This window comes from Stegostoma tigrinum, chromosome 11 (genome assembly GCF_030684315.1).
Source record: "Stegostoma tigrinum isolate sSteTig4 chromosome 11, sSteTig4.hap1, whole genome shotgun sequence".
NCBI classification, from domain to species: domain Eukaryota; kingdom Metazoa; phylum Chordata; class Chondrichthyes; order Orectolobiformes; family Stegostomatidae; genus Stegostoma; species Stegostoma tigrinum.
The window spans coordinates 38,848,121-38,869,130 of NC_081364.1; the positions used below are offsets into that span (position 1 = coordinate 38,848,121).

The 21,010-nt window shown below is 40.4% G+C and overlaps 1 protein-coding gene across 13 annotated transcripts in view; it reads left to right on the top strand.

Annotated features, from left to right (window-relative positions):
- The window catches only part of LOC125460282 (contactin-4-like), a 2,333,145-nt gene that overhangs the window by 2,156,342 nt on the left and 155,793 nt on the right, over window positions 1-21,010 (top strand). For all 13 annotated transcript variants that reach the window (XM_048547566.2, XM_048547564.2, XM_048547580.2 and 10 more), the window contains 2 exons: window positions 6,131-6,289; window positions 19,484-19,633. In XM_048547566.2, the coding sequence (XP_048403523.2) occupies window positions 6,131-6,289; window positions 19,484-19,633 (309 nt within the window). The remainder of the gene's footprint in view (window positions 1-6,130; window positions 6,290-19,483; window positions 19,634-21,010) is intronic.

Below are 21,010 nucleotides of genomic sequence, written 5' to 3' on the forward strand. Positions count from 1 at the left end.
GAATTGGTCCTGGACGTTTGCAAGGCCAAATCTTTCAGTGAAGTTATATTGTTTTGCACAGTGATGATTTGCCACACAGCATGAGCACCAAGCCTTTCGCATTGATTCATAAAGCAATAGCACTTAGCTTTGTCAAAGTGAGAGATTAGATGAGATCATGACATTCAGTTTTAACCCTTTTTGTGTTCTCTTGCCCATTAGAAAATCCATTCATTCTGTATCATGTTTATGAAATATAACTTGGAAAGAATTTACCACTTAATTTACACTAACAAGACATCAATTCTTTCTTTACTCTTAATCCTTTAACAAGTAGATGGCATTAAAATACTGTTTTTTTTATTTTCATTTGGATGGATTTCATTGGGAGTTCCATCATTCTCCGACAGCATGAAGCAAAGACAAATAACATTGATATTTACAACACTCTGCTAAGGTTTACCATTAAATTTCTACTGAAATAACAGTGGGAGTTCAAAGAGAACAATGTGCTTCAACACTGGAGGTCCCAGTAAATGAAGCCCCAGAGACATCCTACCCTATGCATTATTCTAAGTTGCTAATATCACACAGAGTCTTTGATAGAAGTGAGGCTCAGATTACATAAACAGGATAGTTTTTTTTCATAATATTCAACAATTTATGTCCCTTTGCTGAATGAAGAATATCACATCCGAATTAGAACTAGTCTTAGGTTTATTGTCCCGTGAGCTCAAGTACAGAAGTATAGTGAAAAGTTAATGATGTCACCCCAGAGGGCTCTATCTTAGGTACAAAGTACCTGGTTGCACATCTTAGGTACAAAACAGAGAAATAAAGAAGGAAAGGTACACCACCTTAGTTCTCAGTATGAGGCAGAAAAAGAAGAAATAAAGTTAAAAGGAAAATGCATGTTCAGAGAACTTGCATTATCAAGTAAAATATAGTTCTGACATTATAATCAGGTGTGAAGCGGTTGAATGGCTTCCCAGTGGGAAGCCCACTGCTTGTTTAACAGGATAGTAGTTTCCAGATTCAGCAAATGCTTAACGTTTTCTACAGTCTTTATACAAAACACAATGAGGTACACGTTCCTCCATTTTATACTTAAAACAGAATATTTTTACTGTACTTCATTGTGTCAAAGTTAAAAGTATTTAAAAAAAACAATTTCCACATATAAACACATGCTAAGTCTGTACTCCGAGAAGTAGATTATAAAGTGGAGTATCAATGAAAAGATTTAGTCCAGTAACCTTAAAAAGGTACACAGCTCTTGAAGGTGAGCAACTTGACTGGCTTCTGGTTACATTTGGTGGTCCTACGGCTGGGTAGCATGGTGGCTCAGCAATCAGCACTGCTGCCCCACATTGCCAGAAACCAGATTCAATTCTGGCCTTGTGCAGCGGTCTATGTGGAGTCTGCATGATCTCCCCATGTCTGCGTGGGTTTCCTTTGGGTGCTGTGGTTTCCTCCCACCGCCCAAAGATGTGCAGGTCAAATGGATTGGCCATGCTAAATTGTCCTGTAGTGACCAGGGTTATGCAGGCTAGTTGGAATAGCTGTGGTAAATGTGGGATTACAGGGATAAATTATGGGGCAGGGTCGGGCTGGGATGCTTTTTGAAGGGTTGATGTGGTGAATACCCTCTTTCAGCATTGGAAGGGTTCTATGATAGAGCTTTCAGCGCTGAGAGGTTTAAAATGTAGCTGAATGATTTTTCTGTACTGGAAACAGTGGCTTCTGGATTGAAGTATTTTAAAATTCTCTGTCTGCAGCATCTCGATAATCAAAATCAGACAGGATTCCAAACTTGTGAGTTGTCTGCAGTGAGTGAGAGATCCACAAGTGGTTCTCACTTGATTAATGCCTCGCACACTCATCCTGGTCTGCAGACAGAAGAGATACTAAAACAGAAAAAGAAACCATTTTTATTTGTTTGTCACAAGTCTAGTGTAATTTGTGCTTTTCCAAAGCTCGCATTACTTTCTTTAAAAGATGTACATTGGTTTCAGTGATAAATTAAACAATATCATTTTACAATCATTGGTATGATGTTGCTGAGGTATCAGAGGGATCAAATTACAGAAACGGCCCAGAGCAGACCACATTTTGCTTGTCACAAGACCTCTCTACACCTGACTAATGACTCAAGCATGTACGCTCCAAATCTCTGGCTTACAAAGTGAAAATGATTATGACTGAACTCACTCCTTTTATTGAGTCCCAGGGTTCAACTGATTGTGCCCAACAGTTTATCTCCACCTAGTTAAGTACCCAGGTGATTGTCCTGATGCTGTACGTAAAGTGCAGGAGATAATCCCTATTTATATTTTCATCCTAATAGTTATTGATGTAGCTCTACAGGTAGACGGTCTCCACTCTAACAGTGTTAGAATGTAGAGGGTACAGCAATACAAATGTTAAACCACTTCAGGCAGTTATCCTAAATTATTAGAATGCAGCTTTAGTTATGTTAAAATTTGTTTCCAGCCAGTAAATTCATTTTTTTCACAAATTAAACATTCTTCATAACCCTATGAGAGGATTTCAATATTCACAATGTATTTGGGAAGTTCTTTTTCTCAATGCAACAGTGCAACAGTGTAAGCACGACCGCTATAATCCCAGCAGAATATTTCCTCTTGGTTTTATTTTCCCATACCAAGCCAGAAAAAGCACTGCTGAATGGCTACTCATTGCCATTGCTACTAACATGAAGAATCTGATTCTTCACACCAGAAGGCTTTGAATAGGTAATTGGAATAATGGACCTATCCTCACCAATCTAAATATCTTACAGAAGATGATTATCACACAATTTAAGAAATATCTGATACATATATAGAAAATACGCCAACTGTTCAAGGCATTATTTGGGATATTCTGGACACAACAATGAGAATAAAGAACATTTTGATTGGCAGAATTGCTGTATCATTGGCTCATTCGCATAACCTTTCAACATAATTTTGTTGTAAAACATGCTGTGCAGAATCAGGAAATGATCCCTCTGGATTTTTCCTCCCTCTGAGGCTTTAAAGAGCATACAAGTGCCTAAGCAGTATATACTGGCAGGTTGTGTATGGAAGGTTTTGTTCGGAATTTCTGTAAAAAACATTGTGTAAGGACACTGTTTCCTATGGTTTATCTGACATCGAGGAAGCCTTTAGCAAGAACAATTTGATTTGATTTATTATTGTCATCCGTAACTAAGTACAGTGAAAAGTTTTGTTTTGTGTGCAGTACATGCTGATCATAATGTACAAAGATCATAGGGTGATTGAACAGAGACAGGAATATAAAGTTATGGCTGCAACTATGATGCACAAAAAGCAAGACGATTACTCCTTTGAAACTTGAGATGTTCATTCATAAGTCTAATAACAGCAGGGAAGAAGCTGCTCCTGAACCTATTGGTTCATGTGTTGAAGCTTTCATATCTTCTGCCTGTTGGATGAGGTTGGACGACATTTCAGCCAAGGTGAGAAGGGTCTTTGATGATGTTGGGTGCCTTTCTGTGGCATCAAGTAATGCAGATGGAGCCAATGGATGGAAAATTGGCTTGCATGATAGACTGGGCCATGTTCACAACTTTCTCTAGTTTTTTACGGTCCTGAGCAGAGCCATGACACAGCCAGATAGAATGTTTTCTGTGGTGCATCTGTAAAAGTTGGTGACGGTCCTTTTGGACATGCTGAATTTCCTAAGCCTCCTGAGAAAGAAGAAGTTTTGTTGTGCCTACTTGACTGTCAATTCAACATGGGTGGTCCAAGACACGTTGTTGGCAATAGTCACTCCTAGGATTTTGATGTTCTCACCCAGCTCCACCTCAGCTCCACTGATGTAGATAGGGGCATGCCCTCCTCATTGCTTCCCGAAATCAATGATCAGCTCTTTAGTTTTTCTGATGTGCGGAAGAAGTTGGTATCGTTACACCATATCACCAAACACTGTATCTCTTTTCTGTGTTCTGTCTTGGAGTTGTTTGATATCTGGCCTACAAAGATGGTGTCGTCAGCGAACTTATAGATGGAGTTCAGCTGAAATGAGTTCAGCCCCACAGTCATGAGTGTACAAGGAGTACAGTAGGGGGCTAAGTATGCATCCTTGTGGGAAGGTGTTGAGGGTTATTGTGGAAGAGATGCTGCCACCAGTTTTCATTGATTGTTGTTTGATTGTCAGGAAGTCAAGGACACAGTTGCAGAGATGGAGCATACACCTAGGTCTTGGAGATTGGAGATTAGTTTGGTTGATATTAGAGTGTTGAAAGCAGAGCTATACTCAATAACTAGGAGCCTAATATTGGTTTCTTTATTATCCAAATGTTCCAGGGATGAATGTGGAGTTGGGAAAATGGGAGGCTGGGGTTGACGTAGCCCACAGTTAAACTCTCGAAGCACTTCATGATTCTGAAGGTCAGAGCCACTGGGCAGTCGTCCTTGAGGCATATAGTATGATACTGGGGTGTTGGTGGTCTTCTTGAAGCAGGTGGGGGGGCGGGGTGGGTCTTCAGATTATAGCAAGGAGACGTTAATGATGTCAGTGAAAACTCACGCCAGCTGGTCGATGCAAGATCTGAGTGCACAGCCAGGGAATCTATCTGGGCCAACCACCTTCCGTAGGTTTACTCTCAAGAAGGCTGATCTTGCTCGCATTTTGATATTGCAAGTTGACAATTTTGGGGTATTACAGAGAGATGCTGCTCTTTTTACTTCGTTAATCATTCTTCTAATTTTTTTCCCAAACTGTTAATTACTTCCAAACAATAAAGATTTTTATTTCATCTTATGTATCTCCTGATTTGTGCTTTACAATGATTATTTTGTATTTTTAATATAATAAATATGTAGTGTTGAAAACTGCAAGAAATCTGAAATAATCCTCCTTAGTTTACTTTTAGGCTAGAAATATTTAGCATATATTTGTAATTTAATCATTTTATTTTCACCTGAACCATGGATACTTCCTCCACTGGTGTATTGCCTTTGCATTAAACACCTTTAATACTGTGGAAAACACGTCCACCCGAATATAGAAACCATCTAATGAATTGCAGCACAAGTGACAATAGCAGTAAAATTATGAAAAGCCAAAATGTAAATATTGTTGGAAATTGTTCAGTTGCTTTGATGTGTGTTGATGGTTTGGTTGAAACACTTATGACATGAACACATGGATTTAGTACAAGGTAATTTCATTAAATCAAAATAGCATTCGGATCCATCTGCATTCTATTAATTGCAGTTGTCGTGATCAGTTTGCAGTCAGCATTTACTGAAGCTTTTTTTAACCAAGAACTGAATTTCATTATTTTGTTTATGCAGCTACTATAAGAAGGATAACTTGCCTGTTTCAAAGAGGGGAATTGATGGAAAACATGGGAAAGATGAAGATTAATGAAGCTCATTCATGCATTTTTTTTCAGTGATTATTTAATTTTTATCTACCTTATTCCTAATCCAACACTTCCCACACAGAATACTTCCATATAAAGAATGTAATTGTGACAAGATGAGTAGAAAATTAAACCAAGTAAATCTTTTCCCCCCCCTTACCTGGTAATATCTTCAGCGCGCATTGAGTTCTGTTGCATTTCATTTTTGGCAGGATTATTATTTGTGTCAATTTCTTGATCGCACTGAACTACTTCCACAGAACGTATGTCATTTATATAAAGTTCATGTTTGGTTTTGAATTGATTTTTGCTATATGATGTCCACAAGATGAAATATTTCCCCTCCTGTGTGAAACCACTCTGTTTAACAGCATAGTGTTAAACGAACAAGAAGGTCTATATACTTTCAACATGAATGTGCCAAAATGAAGTGAAACATCTGATTTTTATTATTTGCACATATAGTTGAGCAAAATTTGATGTTTTTAAAGTCTGCAATAAGATCAAAAGCTAACTCACCCCACATCTGTTTAGATTTAGCCAATATTGTTCCTTATAACTCCAGCTTTTTTTTTATCTTTGGAAAAAACTTAGGAGCTGTTCCTTATCCAAACCTTTAGTTTCCTGGAGTTTCTTGTTAGCAAAGAGGTGGTTTTCACTCTTGTTTTACCTAATAGCCTTTGTTTTAATCAGCAGTATTCAGTTATCCACCATGTGACATCTCGCCTTGTGTTTTTATGTCTTTTAATTCAGTTCCACCAGGCCCACCAGGGGGTGTGATAGTGGAGGAGATTACAGATACCACGGCTCAGCTGTCCTGGAGCCCTGGAATTGACAATCACAGCCCAATTTCCACGTACACGATACAGGCACGGACTCCCTTCTCAGTGGGTTGGCAAGCTGTTAAAACAGGTAAATCCCACAGCAATATTCAGAAATGGCATGACGCAAATCATCCTGTGTTATTTGTCTATTTTGCCAATTAATTTGGAACATTTTATTTCACTTTTCCAATTTGATAAAAGTGGATTTATTTATTACGAGACACCCAATGTTGGAATTTCGCATCCTAATCATCATCAGCCCTCATTTAAACTGCTTTGTTTTCAACTTGGTAAACTTTTGGGACCTGTTATACCATTGAGTGCCACAATATATTGCATACCTGATGTGAGTAGTGCCATTTGACATGGGCTCCCTAGCTCTCTGAATTGAGGATTTTCCCCATGGCCCAGGCTATTGACATGCAACATCTCCCCATGTTCACCCACCAAGGATGGAGCTAAGGCCCTGCTGCCTGTGTTCCACTCTAATGAACCTTTTCTCTTCAGACTTCAGACCATTTTCTTAAGCCATCGCATGAGCCTGGCAACATCATCATCGCTGCTGACTAATCGTGTCATTTTGAAAGACTATGGCAAGCCCTCTTGCTGGCTGCCATGACCTCTCAGATCTGCTCGGTCACAGTGGAGCTGCCTTTCTTGCCTGGCAGTGGGGCCATGGCCTGCCTCCCTCTCCCCCTGGCTGGTAGTGTGTTTGTCAAGACTGAGATTGATGTCTTTTAAGGAAGAAGGGGAGGACGATGGGGTGACATGGTGGCTCGGTGGTTAGCACTGCTGCCTCACAGCATCAGGAATACGGGTTTGATTCCAGCCTGTGCCTGTGTGGAGTTTGCTCATTCTCCCCGTGACTATGTGAGTTCCCTCTGGGTGCTCTGGTTTCCTGCTGCAGTCCAAAAATGTGCAGGTGCATTGGCGATGGAAAATGCAGGGTTACAGGAGCAGGATAGGGAGGTGGCTCTGGGTGGGATGCTCTTCGGAGGGGTAATGCGGAATTGATGGAATGAATGGCCTGTTTCCACACTGTAGTGATTCTACGATTCTAAGATGCTGCAGCCAACCAAAAGGAATGGCTCCATAGTGTCCAAGGAGCAACATCTATGATGTCAGGTTGACATGATAGTTCCAGCAGGCAGTCTGGTGCCTGAGAAGAGTCCTTTGCTGCAGAACTCAGGCAGTGATGCATCAGGCTGTACCCTTTCTTATCTTTATTCATTCACAGGCTATGGGTATCACTGGCCAGGCAGTATTTATCACCCATCCTTCCTTGAAGTTTTCTTCCTGAACGGACATTAGTGAACCAGACGTTTTTTTTCCAACAATCAATAGTGGATTCACAGTCATCATTAGATTCTTAATTTCAGATATTAATTGAATTCAAATTTGACCATCTGCCATGGCAGGATTCAAACCCGGGTTCCCAGAATGTTATCTGAGTGTCTGAAATTACAGTCCAGTGATAATACCATTAGGCCTTTGCCTCTCTTGGAAGATCAGTGAGCAGAAACGTCTACAAGTTGGACTGTCATCGAGGAGAAGATCTATAGTAATGAGGAGGATTGTCGAGCAAGAAGCGTGTTCAGCAACGTTCAGCATTAGTTCATTTTGGAATTTGATATTTTCTATTTACAAGGCTTAATACTTTAATAGATTTTTTTTAATGGAGAAACTCGGTAGGTCTATGGGGAAAGATGTAGAGATACCGTTTGGAGACCCAATTATGCTTCTTTGGACGGTTAATAGTGAAGCAGTGCAGAGATTTGAAAGGATATTTCAGAATTCCCCCAACTGACACATTTCCATGAGTAAGAAAGATTCCAAAGGGAGGATCCAGTATCTGTGGCTAAAGAGAGAAGTTAAAGTTAATGTCTAACTTAAAGGGAAAGCATATCATGGTGCAAAGATTGATGACAGATCAGAAACTTCGAACGAAAGTAAATAAAACAGCAAAGGATGATTACAAAAAAAGAGAAATATTAGAGTGCAAGAGAAAGTGAGCCAGAATTATAAAAACAGATAAATAAGACCATAAGACATAGGAACAGGGGTAGGCTATTTGGGTCCTCGGGCCAGCTCTAGGATTCAATAGAAGCATGGCTGATCAAACATTCCTCAAGTTCACTTTCCTGCCCTTTACCCGTAACCCTTGATTTCTCTCCTGATAAGTCCATAAGAAAGAGGAACAGGATAATTAGCAGAGGATGGCTTTGATCTATCACCCTCTGGGTTATGATCCCAGCAGACTCCCCCTGAGCCACTCTGCTCTATAGGTAATCAGAGATTTCATATATATTTGAAAACAAGCAGAAAGCAAAGTAATTGTTTGTTCAGAAGAAAGCCGGGAGAATTGATAATGGAAAATAAAGAGATAGAAAATGAGTTAAACAGTTATTTCGCATCAGTCTTCATGAAAGCTAATACAAGTAACATCTTTGACGCAGTGATAAATCAGGAAGTATAGTAGGGGTCGGAACTTTGGGAAATTAACATTTACTTTTCTTGTAATAACAGGCAGCCAGGTGGCCAGGCCCTGAAGGATTTCATCCTTAAAAGATATTTGCAAATGTGACAGGTGTTTTGGCTTTAATATTCTAAAACTGCCTTGATTTAATAAAGGTCCCATAGATCAGAAGATAACAAATGTTACTCTTTTATTTGAAAAGGAAGGGAGATAGTTGGCATGACTCTGTCAGAGAAGGATAGCTAGAAGCTAACATTTAAAAAGTCATCGCGAAAGTAATCAGACAGTGCCAGTATGATCATTTGAAAGATTCGTCATATTTAACCAATCTATTTCAGTTCTCTGAAAAAGTAAAACCCACTGTGGATAGAGAGGAATTAGGAATTTAGGTTTCTATAAGGCATTTGATAAATTGATAAACAAATCTAAGGTTATTGGAGAAAATAGAAGTGCCTGGTGAGAGGGTGAAGTTCATATTAGCAGGGATAGAATATTGCCTGGCTAACAGGAGGAAGAGAGTAAACCTAAATGGGCCTTTTTTCCAAGAGGCAAAATACAACAAGTTTTGTGCTGCAGAGTTCTATACTGGAACCTATTTAATATCAATTATGTACAGTTTATATGGATGACTTGGATGAAGGGCTGGGAGGTATTGTTCCCTAATTTGCTGATTACATAATTATAAGGAGGAAGATAGGTTGTGAAGAAGACAGAGTGAGACCATGAACAGATGTAGTTAGGTTGTGAAGGATGTATAATTGGAGTATAATTTGGGAGAATGCCAACTTGTCTGTTTTAGCAGCAAGTATATAAAGAAAGGCATATTATATTGATAGGGAGAAAGTGCAGATCTCTGAAATACAAGGGGATCTCAATCTCCTAATGCAGATGAACTGGTGGCACAAATTGAAATAAATACGTATGATCTGATAGCTACCACAGAGACATAACTACAGGATTACAGAATGGAACGTGCACATTAAATGGATTCCAATGTCACGGTGCCTTGGGCAGGTAGCTCATCTCCCCAACAGCCTCACTCCGATCCAAACAAGCTACAAGAGCCTCAAAGCTGTTGGATAATTACAAAGACTGCCGTTCTGAATCCTACTCTCTGTGTCCCCAGATCAGCCTCAGGGATAGACACACTCCTCAGCTCCTCACTGCTGATCAAATCAAAAAAAGTCGATATACTAAGGGATGTGCCCACCTCCAGTTACAAAATAACTAAGTACCCTTCCCGAACTGGAGAAATATTTGCAGTTAATTCTCCAGCTTTATAACTCAGAGTCACAGCTTCGAGAGATGCAAATATTTGATATAGCCATAATCTGTCTAGGTCAAACTGGCATCCAGGAGCTTCCACATACTGCAGCTATGACACATGACCTGTTTAGCCATCCTTAAGCCATGTAATATAGGATCAGAATTGGACCATTCCACCGATTGATCTTCTCTACCATTCGATCATGGCTGATATGCTACTCAACCCCATTCTCCTGTCTTCTCCCCGGAACCCTTGACCACCTTACAAATCAAGAACCTATCTATCTCTGTTTTAACTGCACCCAGTGACATGGCCTCCATAACCTTCTGCAGCAATGAGTTCCATAGATTCACCACCTTAGAAGTTCCTCCTTATCTCAGTTATAAAGGGTAGTCCCTTCAGTCTGAGGCTGTTCAATTGGGTCCTATTCTTTCCTACAACTGGAAACATCTCTACATCCTCTTTATCCAGCTTTCTCAGTATTCTGCAAGTGTTAACAAGATCATACCCCACCACCCACCACCTTCTAACACTCTATTGAGTACAGGTCCAGAGCTCTCAACTGCCTCTTGTATGACAAGCCTTTCACCCCTGGGATTATTGTTGGAAAACTTCTGTGGACTTCTCCACCGAGTCCCAGTACCCGTCACAATATTTCAATGAGGTCTGACGAAAGCCTTGTACAGCCTCAGCAATACATCTCTGCACTTCTATTCTAGTCCCCTTGAAATGAATGCTAACATTGCATTTGACTTCCCAACTGCCAACTGAACTTGCATGTTAACTTTTAGAGAAACCTGAGTCCCTTTGTTTTTCAGGTTCCTGAAGTCTTCCCCATTAAAAAATAGTCTATGTCTCTAATTAACCTGCAAAAGTGTATAACTGCACATATTTCCATATTGTATTTCATCTGCCACTCTTTTGTCTACTTTCCTCGCCTGTCCAAGTCCAACTGCAGCCGACCCCACTTCTTCAACATTACCTGTCCTCCCCTCAGCTTTCAATCATCTGCCAACTTAGCAACAAGTCCTCACTAAAACCTAAAAGAACTGCAGATGCTGTAAATCAGGAACAAAACCAGAAGTTACTGGAAAAGCTCAACACATCTGGCAGCATCTGTGAAGGAAAAAACAGAATTACCGTTTTGGACCTGATGAATCAATGGTGGTTGGGAAAACGTCAGTTTATATGTAGAAAAAGGGAGGGGATGGGGTAGGGAGTAAACAACAGTATAGAGCCTAAAGAGAAAGAAGAGCAGTTGGACAAAGAGTTGATAACGATCAGTCTGGGAGGGTGAATAGTTGTTAATGGGGACTATGAGTGACTAACAGCATGGGGTATATCAAGGTAGACGGTAACAGGGCCTGGTGTGTGGGGTAGGGGGCTGGAGCATGGGAGAGCTTAGGCCCTAAAATCATTGAACACAATTTTGAGCCTAGAGTGCTGCAGGGTCCCCAAGTGAAAAATGAGGTGTTGTTCTTCCAGCTTGCGTTGAGCTTCACTGGAGCACTGCAGCAAGCCAGAGACAGAGGTGTTGGCCAGGGATCAGAGTGGTGCGTTAAAGTGGCAGGCAACAGGTAGCTCAGGATCTTTTTTGCGAGCAGAACAAAGATGTTCTGTGAAGCGGTCCCCAGTCTACACTTCATTTCCCTAGTGTAGAGCAGACCACCTTGTGAGCAGCGACTGCAGTAGAATAGACTCTGGGAAGTGCAGGTGAAGGGTTGCTTCACCCGGAAGCTATGTTTGGGCCCTTGGATACTGGAGAGGGAGGAGATACATGGGCAGGTGCACTTGCACCTTCACCAGTTACAGGGGGAAGTGCCATAGGGCTGTTGGGGTTTGTTGGGGGTGAAGGAAGTGTGGACCAGGGTGTCCCAGAGGGAATGGACCCTGCGGAAGATGGACAAGGGAGGGGAAGGGAATGCATGTGTGTGGTGCTGGCATCTTGCTGGAGGTGGAGGAAATGGTGTCTGATGATCTTATGGATGTGGACGCTGGTGGGAGTGTAGGTAAGGACAAGTGGAATCCTATCACTGTTGTGGGAGGAAGGAAAGGGGGGAGGGCGGAAATGTGGGAGATGGGTCAGGCCTGCAATGGGTTTTCAGAAGACTGAGCAGTGGAAGTCTGAAATTAAACTACTTAGCATTCCTTGAAGCATTGAATGATTCTGGTGTAGTCAGTATCAGCAGTGATATATTCTTCACTAAATCTTCAGGCAGCCCAACAGGAAATCTTACCATCTTAAAATTCAGCCTTGGCATTCTTCTGGGTCAAAACCACATCACCAGTGTGTACTTTCGTCTTGTCTTTAAATGCTTTCAGGTATTCTACAGACCACCCACAAGCTGATCCATCTTTGAGCAGTTGATACAGTGGAGTGAATGTATTGTCTAAATTGGAGAGTCAACAATTCCTATGAATATTTCGAAGTTCTTTGTTCTCTCGTCTCTTTGCTTTCCAAATCCCCTCAACTTTTTCCTTCATTGGGTGGAAACCTTCACTGTCGATGTGATGGCCCAGATGTGTTACGTTTGACAGCGTGAAGCAACAGTTGAACTTCTTAGGTTTGATACCACATTTTTAAAATCAATCAATCCAGGAGATTGCAACACTCAACATGTTCTTCCTCTGTCTTACTGCTAGTTAGAGTTTAATCTCAGAAACAGCATTATTACTTTATCTCACTTTGTAGCTGCTCCATGATGCTCTGGAACTCAGAGGAGTGTTCCAAGTGGTAACCTTTTGCACTGGTACAATCCTTCTGTGTATAAATGACAAGCAGTTCCTTGCTCATATCAGTTCATTCTAATTACAAATATTCACAACAAATATATCTTACTGAACAATTTTGAAAGGGCTAAATCAGAAAACAAATATTCACTGATTTTTAAAAAATGGACAATTACTCGAAGCATAATCTCCAAAAGTCAGAACAGAACCAGGCATTTTGAAATACCGCAATGGGTGTGGCCCATTCATTCGTCTTCATCTCCTTAATCACTTTTTGTCTTTCTAACCTAGCTTCTTGCTTCCTGTTTCTAACTGTGCATAAATCACTTGTTTAGCTTTATAAAATCTGAGCTATACATTGATCATTGCCTTGACATAAGCCGTGTGAAACTTAATTCGTTCATTTATTCAAAGACTGCTTTTCAATCTCCCAGGCTTTTTTTCCATTTCACCTGGGTTCTTAGTGATTCTGATTGGAAGTACCTTGGCCCAATTTAACCATATTTTCTTGAACCAAACCATTCTTTACTTCCAGTATCAACAGCAGGGAATATTGATCCGACACTAACTTCACCAAAAACTGGAATACAGTGATTGAAATAACTAGTCAGTTTCACTCTCGCTTTACATAAAGGGAATTTGAATCAGGAACTTTATGTAATTTCTTTCTGAAGCAATAGCACAGTGGCTGTGTTAATGTGAAAGTAAATTGTAAGTGTCCAACTTCTGTTTTTATTGTGGTTACTCAGATTATATCTTCAGCCTTACTATGCTCAACTTCCATGCGAGTTTTCTCTCGCTCCTTGACTTGATCAAAAACTTGAACTTCTATTTCCGTATCAACCATCTGCACATTTGAAGATTTCCAAACTCCTGAACCAGCATTGTCATGACTCCTGTCTCATTTGGTGCTCTGATCTGGAGCTTCTCCTTCCTTGTGCCATCAACATATTAGCAATATTCCTACAGGCACAGCAATTTGACTAGAAATGGGCCATTGAGATGGTTTGTAGCCACCATTGCAATGCCACATCTAATTTCTGACCCTGATACTGTGAGCCTAGCTGTTGTGACCTGGATCTTGGTGAAACCTATTAGACCTCCCCTGCCCAGTCAGGAAAATAACTCCCTTCTAGTTTACAATTATTATGTTCTGCCATTTCAACAAGAGTGACTTCATCACAGGCCTCAATTCACATCAACTTTCCGCCTTTCCTGAAGCAATTAGCATGGATTTCATTGTGTTTTAGGCCTTTTACAAACATGGCTATAGTATTGATTTTTAAGGCTCATACCATACCCCTGAGACAGTTTCTTGAATTTTTGAATGCTATCTGCAACCATCTCACTTGGCCACAGCTTCACTGAATGCAGCTCTCAGTGTAATCTCATTCTGGACTCATATTATAGAATGAATAAGAATTTCACAAATTTCAGAGTAGTTTACAATATTGATTCTCACAAGCAATATTGGTTAGAGACAATCTCAAAACTATCCGATCCCATTGTTGTATGGAAAACATTTACTTTACCCTCATCTCCTCTTATTGATTGCAACCCTTGTTCTTAATTTGTTGGAGTTGAACTCCATCATTGCTCCCAAATATGCTTTTTTTCCAGTTACGTACTGTGCTAACTCTTGTACATCTGAATATAATGTGCATAATAAGCAATCTTTCAAATCACGCAAGTGTTTTGCAACATCTACTTTGAGCTCCAAAAATGTGGTGCAGTGTTCTTCAGTCTTTAGTTTCTCAAAGGTAATATAAAAAGGAATTCAACCTCTGTCTTATTGGCCTCCTGTGTTATTACCTGCAAACAATATCATACTTCAGATTTGTTGGCCACCTACTGTACTGTAATTGTATTTAAGGGGAGACAATTGTGTGAAGCAAAATTCCTTGAAATAATATACTGTTTTATATAAGGAATAGACAGCTAAATAGTAGTACTGTTGATCATTCCTCTTGCCATGGTAGCAACAACAGACAACTTCAAATTTTCCATTATATATTTATCTAAGTATTTGTTCATAAACCATGAGAACAACCAAACCTGAATTTCATTTTGTTATAAGGTGAGTAGTGACAGAAATTGTGTCCTGGCATGAAGGCCATCGCATATTTCCTTGCTCTGTTCGTGGCGTTTGTATTTGTGCTGACTTGTTGCATTTTTGCTGAAAGAATCTTGATATCAGTTATTGCAGTCCACTGAGTCAGCTGGTGATTAGCATCAGATAGGGGCTGTGAGCAAGTGAATGATGAGGCTTCACATACCCATGGTGATAAGTAAACATGATAGCTTCTTGGCATGAGCTGCAGGCTCCGAAATTAACTGGCAGGAGCTGTCTGCTGATCCTACTGATCTCCTACACCATTTGTAGAACATAGAACATAGAACATAGAACAGTACAGCACAGAACAGGCCCTTCAGCCCACAATGTTGTGCCGACCATTGATCCTCAGGGATGCACCCTCAAATTTCTGTGACCATATGCATGTCCAGCAGTCTCTTAAATGACCCCAATGACCTTGCTTCCACAACTGCTGCTGGCAACGCATTCCATGCTCTCACAACTCTCTGCGTAAAGAACCTGCCTCTGACATCCCCTCTATACTTTCCACCAACCAGCTTAAAACTATGACCCCTCGTGCTAGCCATTTCTGCCCTGGGAAATAGTTTCTGGCTATCGACTCTATCTATGCCTCTCATTATCTTGTATACCTCAATTAGGTCCCCTCTCCTCCTCCTTTTCTCCAATGAAAAGAGACCGAGCTCAGTCAACCTCTCTTCATAAGATAAGCCCTCCAGTCCAGGCAGCATCCTGGTAAACCTCCTCTGAACCCTCTCCAAAGCATCCACATCTTTCCTATAATAGGGCGCCCAGAACTGGACGCAGTATTCCAAGTGCGGTCTAACCAAAGTTTTATAGAGCTGCAACAAGATCTCACGACTCTTAAACTCAATCCCCCTGTTAATGAAAGCCAAAACACCATATGCTTTCTTAACAACCCTGTCCACTTGGGTGGCCATTTTAAGGGATCTATGTATCCGCACACCAAGATCCCTCTGTTCCTCCACGCTGCCAAGAATCCTATCCTTAATCCTGTACTCAGCTTTCAAATTCGACCTTCCAAAATGCATCACCTCGCATTTATCCAGGTTGAACTCCATCTGCCACCTCTCAGCCCATCTCTGCATCCTGTCAATGTCCCACTGCAGCCTACAACAGCCCTCTACACTGTCAACGACACCTCCGACCTTTGTGTCGTCTGCAAACTTGCTGACCCATCCTTCAATTCCCTCGTCCAAGTCATTAATAAAAATTACAAACAGTAGAGGCCCAAGGACAGAGCCCTGTGGAACCCCACTCACCACTGACTTCCAGGCAGAATATTTTCCTTCTACTACCACTCGCTGTCTTCTGTTGGCCAGCCAATTCTGTATCCAAGCAGCTAAGTTCCCCTGTATCCCATTCCTCCTGACCTTCTGAATGAGCCTTCCATGGGGAACCTTATCAAATGCCTTACTGAAGTCCATATACACCACATCCACAGCTTGACCCTCATCAACCTTACTAGTCACATCCTCAAAAAACTCGATAAGGTTTGTAAGGCATGACCTACCCCTCACAAAGCCGTGTTGACTGTATTTGATCAAGCCATGCTCTTCCAGATGGTCATAAATCTTATCCCTCAGAATCCCTGAAATTATCCTGTACTTCAAAAAAAATGACATAACAGCATTAGAGATGGGCATTGGAAAAAGTCTACAAATGTAAACATTACGTTGTTAATGCAAGATTTATTTAAATAATGAACATCTATTATTGATATTCCAAGAGGGTGATGTTTCTAATTTTATTTATTCATCTAATAAGTCACTTCTTTGCAATCTTGGAAAAAGGGCAAATTTTCTAAAGCATTATTCTTAAATATTACATTAAGAACTTGTTAAAAATATTTTAGCAATATAGGTGTTGATTTGATCAGGTTTCATTGATACAAATCTTTGTTCATCAGCCCTCATGATTTGTAGTTTAGGATTTTGTCTGATCTGGGCCATGTTGTCCGACAGCGACTGCATTTTGTGAAGACTCACTCAGTGGCATCAGTTTCAATTCTGTCACCACTAGCTGTCCACTATTCTTTCAGGGAATGCGAACTATTTTTATCAACAATATTGTGCCTAATAGCCAATCTTTTAAATATAAAAAAATCAATATTATACTGTACTTCAGCAACAAAAAATTATCCTGTACTTCAAAAAAAATGACATAACAGCATTAGAGATGGGCATTGGAAAAAGTCTACAAATGTAAACATTACGTTGTTAATGCAAGATTTATTTAAATAATGAACATCTATTATTGATATTCCAAGAGGGTGATGTTTCTAATTTTATTTATTCATCTAATAAGTCACTTCTTTGCAATCTTGGAAAAAGGGCAAATTTTCTAAAGCATTATTCTTAAATATTACATTAAGAACTTGTTAAAAATATTTTAGCAATATAGGTGTTGATTTGATCAGGTTTCATTGATACAAATCTTTGTTCATCAGCCCTCATGATTTAACTGCAATCAGGTATGGGTCTTGGATTCAGTCCTGCACCTCCAACAGATTGCTGTTAGATTCTCCAGTCCCAGCTCTTGGTGTGCTGAATTCAAATCTCTACCTCATCCAAGAGGGACAATTGTTTGACTCTTGGAATTTCCAACAAGCTCCTCTATTGACACACCTTTTGCTATAGTTCGGTTTATTCTATCTACCTACCCCAGAGGCTTAACAGGATGTGACCTTGAATGTCAATGTTACATCGGCCATACATCACCAGATGTCTTTATGCCTGCATTCTTAATAAATGCAAGGACAGCATTTGGTGCACGGAAGTAAATCAAGAGCAAAATATCTGGCAAATGAAGAATAGTGTGGGAAAATGTGAAATTGTCCATTTTGGAAAGAAGGGTAATACAGAAGCATTTTATCTAAATGATGTGACATATTGCAGAGCTCTGAGTGGCAGAGAGATCTGGGTATTTGAACCCAAGAATTGCAAAAGATTAGAATAGGAAAGCTAATAGAACGTTATTGCTAACTGTGAGGGAAATTAAATACAACAAGTAGAGAACATAAAACAGGTCTGGCTGCAGAGTTTTAGGGAAAATAGAGTTAATGTCTCGGGTCCAGTGACCCTTATTCAGATCATTGAAAGCTGCCAGACCAGCTGAGTTTCTCCAAAGATTTCTGTGTTTGTTTCAGATTTCCAGCATCTGCTTTTCTTTGTTTGATGACCAAAGTGGAGAAGTTATGCTTCATTTACAGAGGGCACTGATAATACCACATCCAGAATACTGCCTATATTATTATTGGTTTCAATATTTAAGGAAGCATGTGAAAACGTAGATGAAATGACTTATATATGTGGAATAAGATATAGGAACAAATTACTGCAGATGCTGGAATTACGACTGAAAACAACAAATACTGGAGAACACAGCAGGTCAAACAGCATCTATGGTGAGAGAGCATGCTAACATTTTGAGCCTCAATGACTCTTCATCAGAATAAGATGGTTGTCAAATGAAGAAAGTTTGAACAGCCTAAGACTGTATCCTGATAAAGTTTAAAAGAGTGAAAAGTGAAACATAAGATCCTTACAGATCTGATCTGAACAGAATTAATTTGGAAAACCGAGAACTAGAGGTTTGCTGTTTAAAAATCAGGAGTAATCTTATCAAGAACAGAGATTGTGAGGACTTTTTTCACCAAGTGTGTTGTGAGTCTTTGGAGTCCTTTATCTCAAAAGGTAGTGCAAGCAGAGTCCTCGAACATTTTTAATGCAGGCATATATAAATTGTTGATAACCAGAGGTGAAAAATGATCAGAGCAAGGCAGGAACGATGAGTAATCAGATCGGCCATGGTTGCTTTGAACGATGGAACAGGCTGTGGGTGCCAAGTGGCCTACCCCTTCTAATCAATCATTTGAATCATAGAATCCCTACACTGTTGGACCAGGCCATTCAGCCCAACGGGTCCACACCGACCTCCAAACAGCATCCTTTCCAGACCCACCCCCTCCCTTCTCCCTGTAACCTGCATTTCCCATTGGTAATACAGATAACTTGCATATCCCTGGACACAAAGGGAAATGTAGCATGGTCAGTCCAACTAACCGGCACATCTTTGCACTATGTGAGAAAATCAGAACACTTGGAGGAAACTCACACAGCCACGGACAGAATGTGCAAAGTCCACATGAATAGTTGCCGGAGGGTGGAATCAAACCTGGGTCCCTGGTGCTGTGAGGCAGCAGTGCAAACAACTAAGCCACTGTACCACCCAGGATCTATATTCTTGTGTATATTGTACATGCAGCTTATGTACAGATTGCTGTTGTATGCTCTTATGTACATTATTCATTTCTGTTTGCTCTTGAGAAGGTGGTTGTGAACTACTTCCTTCAACTGCAGCTGACATCTGGTGCAGAGAGTGTGGCTGGCAAGCTAATCGTGGATTTTAATCTCATAATCATTACGGAACAGTAATATAATTCCAAGTCAGGACGGTGTGTAGTTCAGACAGGAACTTATGCATGGTCATGTTCGCAATCATCCACTGTCATTGTCGCTCTAGGCGGTACAAGTTGTTCCGTTCACAGGTCGGCACGACATCGAGGGCCGAAGGACCTGTTCTGCACTGTATTGTCCTATGTTCTATGTTCCAATTATTACAATGAATTATGTCTTCTCTTGAAGTAGATCACATTTTACATGCTAAAGTTAATATCTCATGTTTATACCTGCAGTTCCTGAGGTCATTGATGGCGATGCTGTAACAGCAACAGTGATCGATTTAAGCCCCTGGGTAGAATATGAATTCAGAGTTGTCGCTAGTAACAGTATTGGCATTGGGGAACCGAGCTTACCATCTGCAAAATCAAGAACAGAAGAAGCCCGTAAGTGATTGATGATTATTACTGAGCGTGACCTCATGGTCTGCAACTGTGTTGATTGTAAAATGGCATTGAATCATGAAAACAGGAGCAGAATAGACCATTCAGTCCTTTGATCCTTTTAGCACTTAGAACCAGTTCCAACTCCTCCTTGAAAATATTCAGTATTTTGGCCTCAATGTATGGGCAATGGCAAACGTGGAAAAAACTGTTCAGTACAGTTTGGCATAAATGGAAACTGGGAAACTTGGTCAGACCATGACTAACAAAGGGAATTATGGATAGTATTACATCCCAGGAAGAGGTATACCAATTGGCCACAGAAAGCAACAGACCTTGGGAATGGGAATAGTTCAGATTCCAGAAAAGGGAGACAAAGAGACTGGAAAATAGACTATAAGAGTAAATTTGCAGGGAACATACAAGCCAATAGTAAAAGCTTTTATAGATTTATGAAGATAAAAAGATTATCCTCTACAGTCAGAAACACAGGAACTTATTACTTGGAATAAGAGATGACAAACCAATAAAATATGTACTTGAGTTCTGTCTTCACAAAGGAACACACAAATGATGTCCCAAAAATATGGAAACTTATGGTCAAATGAGAAGGAGGAATTGAGAGAAGTTAACATTGATCCATAAGTGATGTTGGAGAAACTTATAGGATTAAAGCCAAATAAATCACTCGGGCCTGGTAACCTTCACCCCAGGGTATGGAGCAATGCTTGGACCCCAGCTAATCACAATATCTATTAATGATTTAAATAGGGAAATGAAATTTAAAATCTCCAAGTTTGTAAATGATGCCAAGGCTAAGTGTGCTGTGATGGGAATGGGGAAAGCAGAGAAGTTTCAGTGTGATTTGGACAAGTAAGCGGGCAAATATATGGCAGATGCAGTATAATGTGGATAAATGTGAGATGCTCCACTTTGGTAGCAAAAACAGGCAAGCAGATTATTGAAGAGGGGAGTGCAATTAGACCTGGTGTCCTTGTTTGCCTGTCATTGAAAGTAAGCAAACAGGTGCAGTAGGTGGTGAAGAAGACAACTGGCATATGAGCCTTCATAGTGGGAGGATTTGAGTGCAGGAGTAGGGATGCCTTGCTACAATTGTACAGGGCCTTGGTAAGAGTACACCTGGAATATTGTGTGTAGTTTTGATCCCCTTAAATAAGGATGGATGTTCTGACTATTGAGAGACTGCAATAATGGTTTACCAGACTCATTCCGTGATGGCTGGACTGATGCATAGGGAGACACTAGATTGGTTAGGGCTATATTCACTGGCTATTAGAAGAATGAAGGTGACACATAATAAAAACCTGTAAAATTCTAACAGGGTTGGACAGGGTAGATGCAGGAAGAATGTTCTCAATG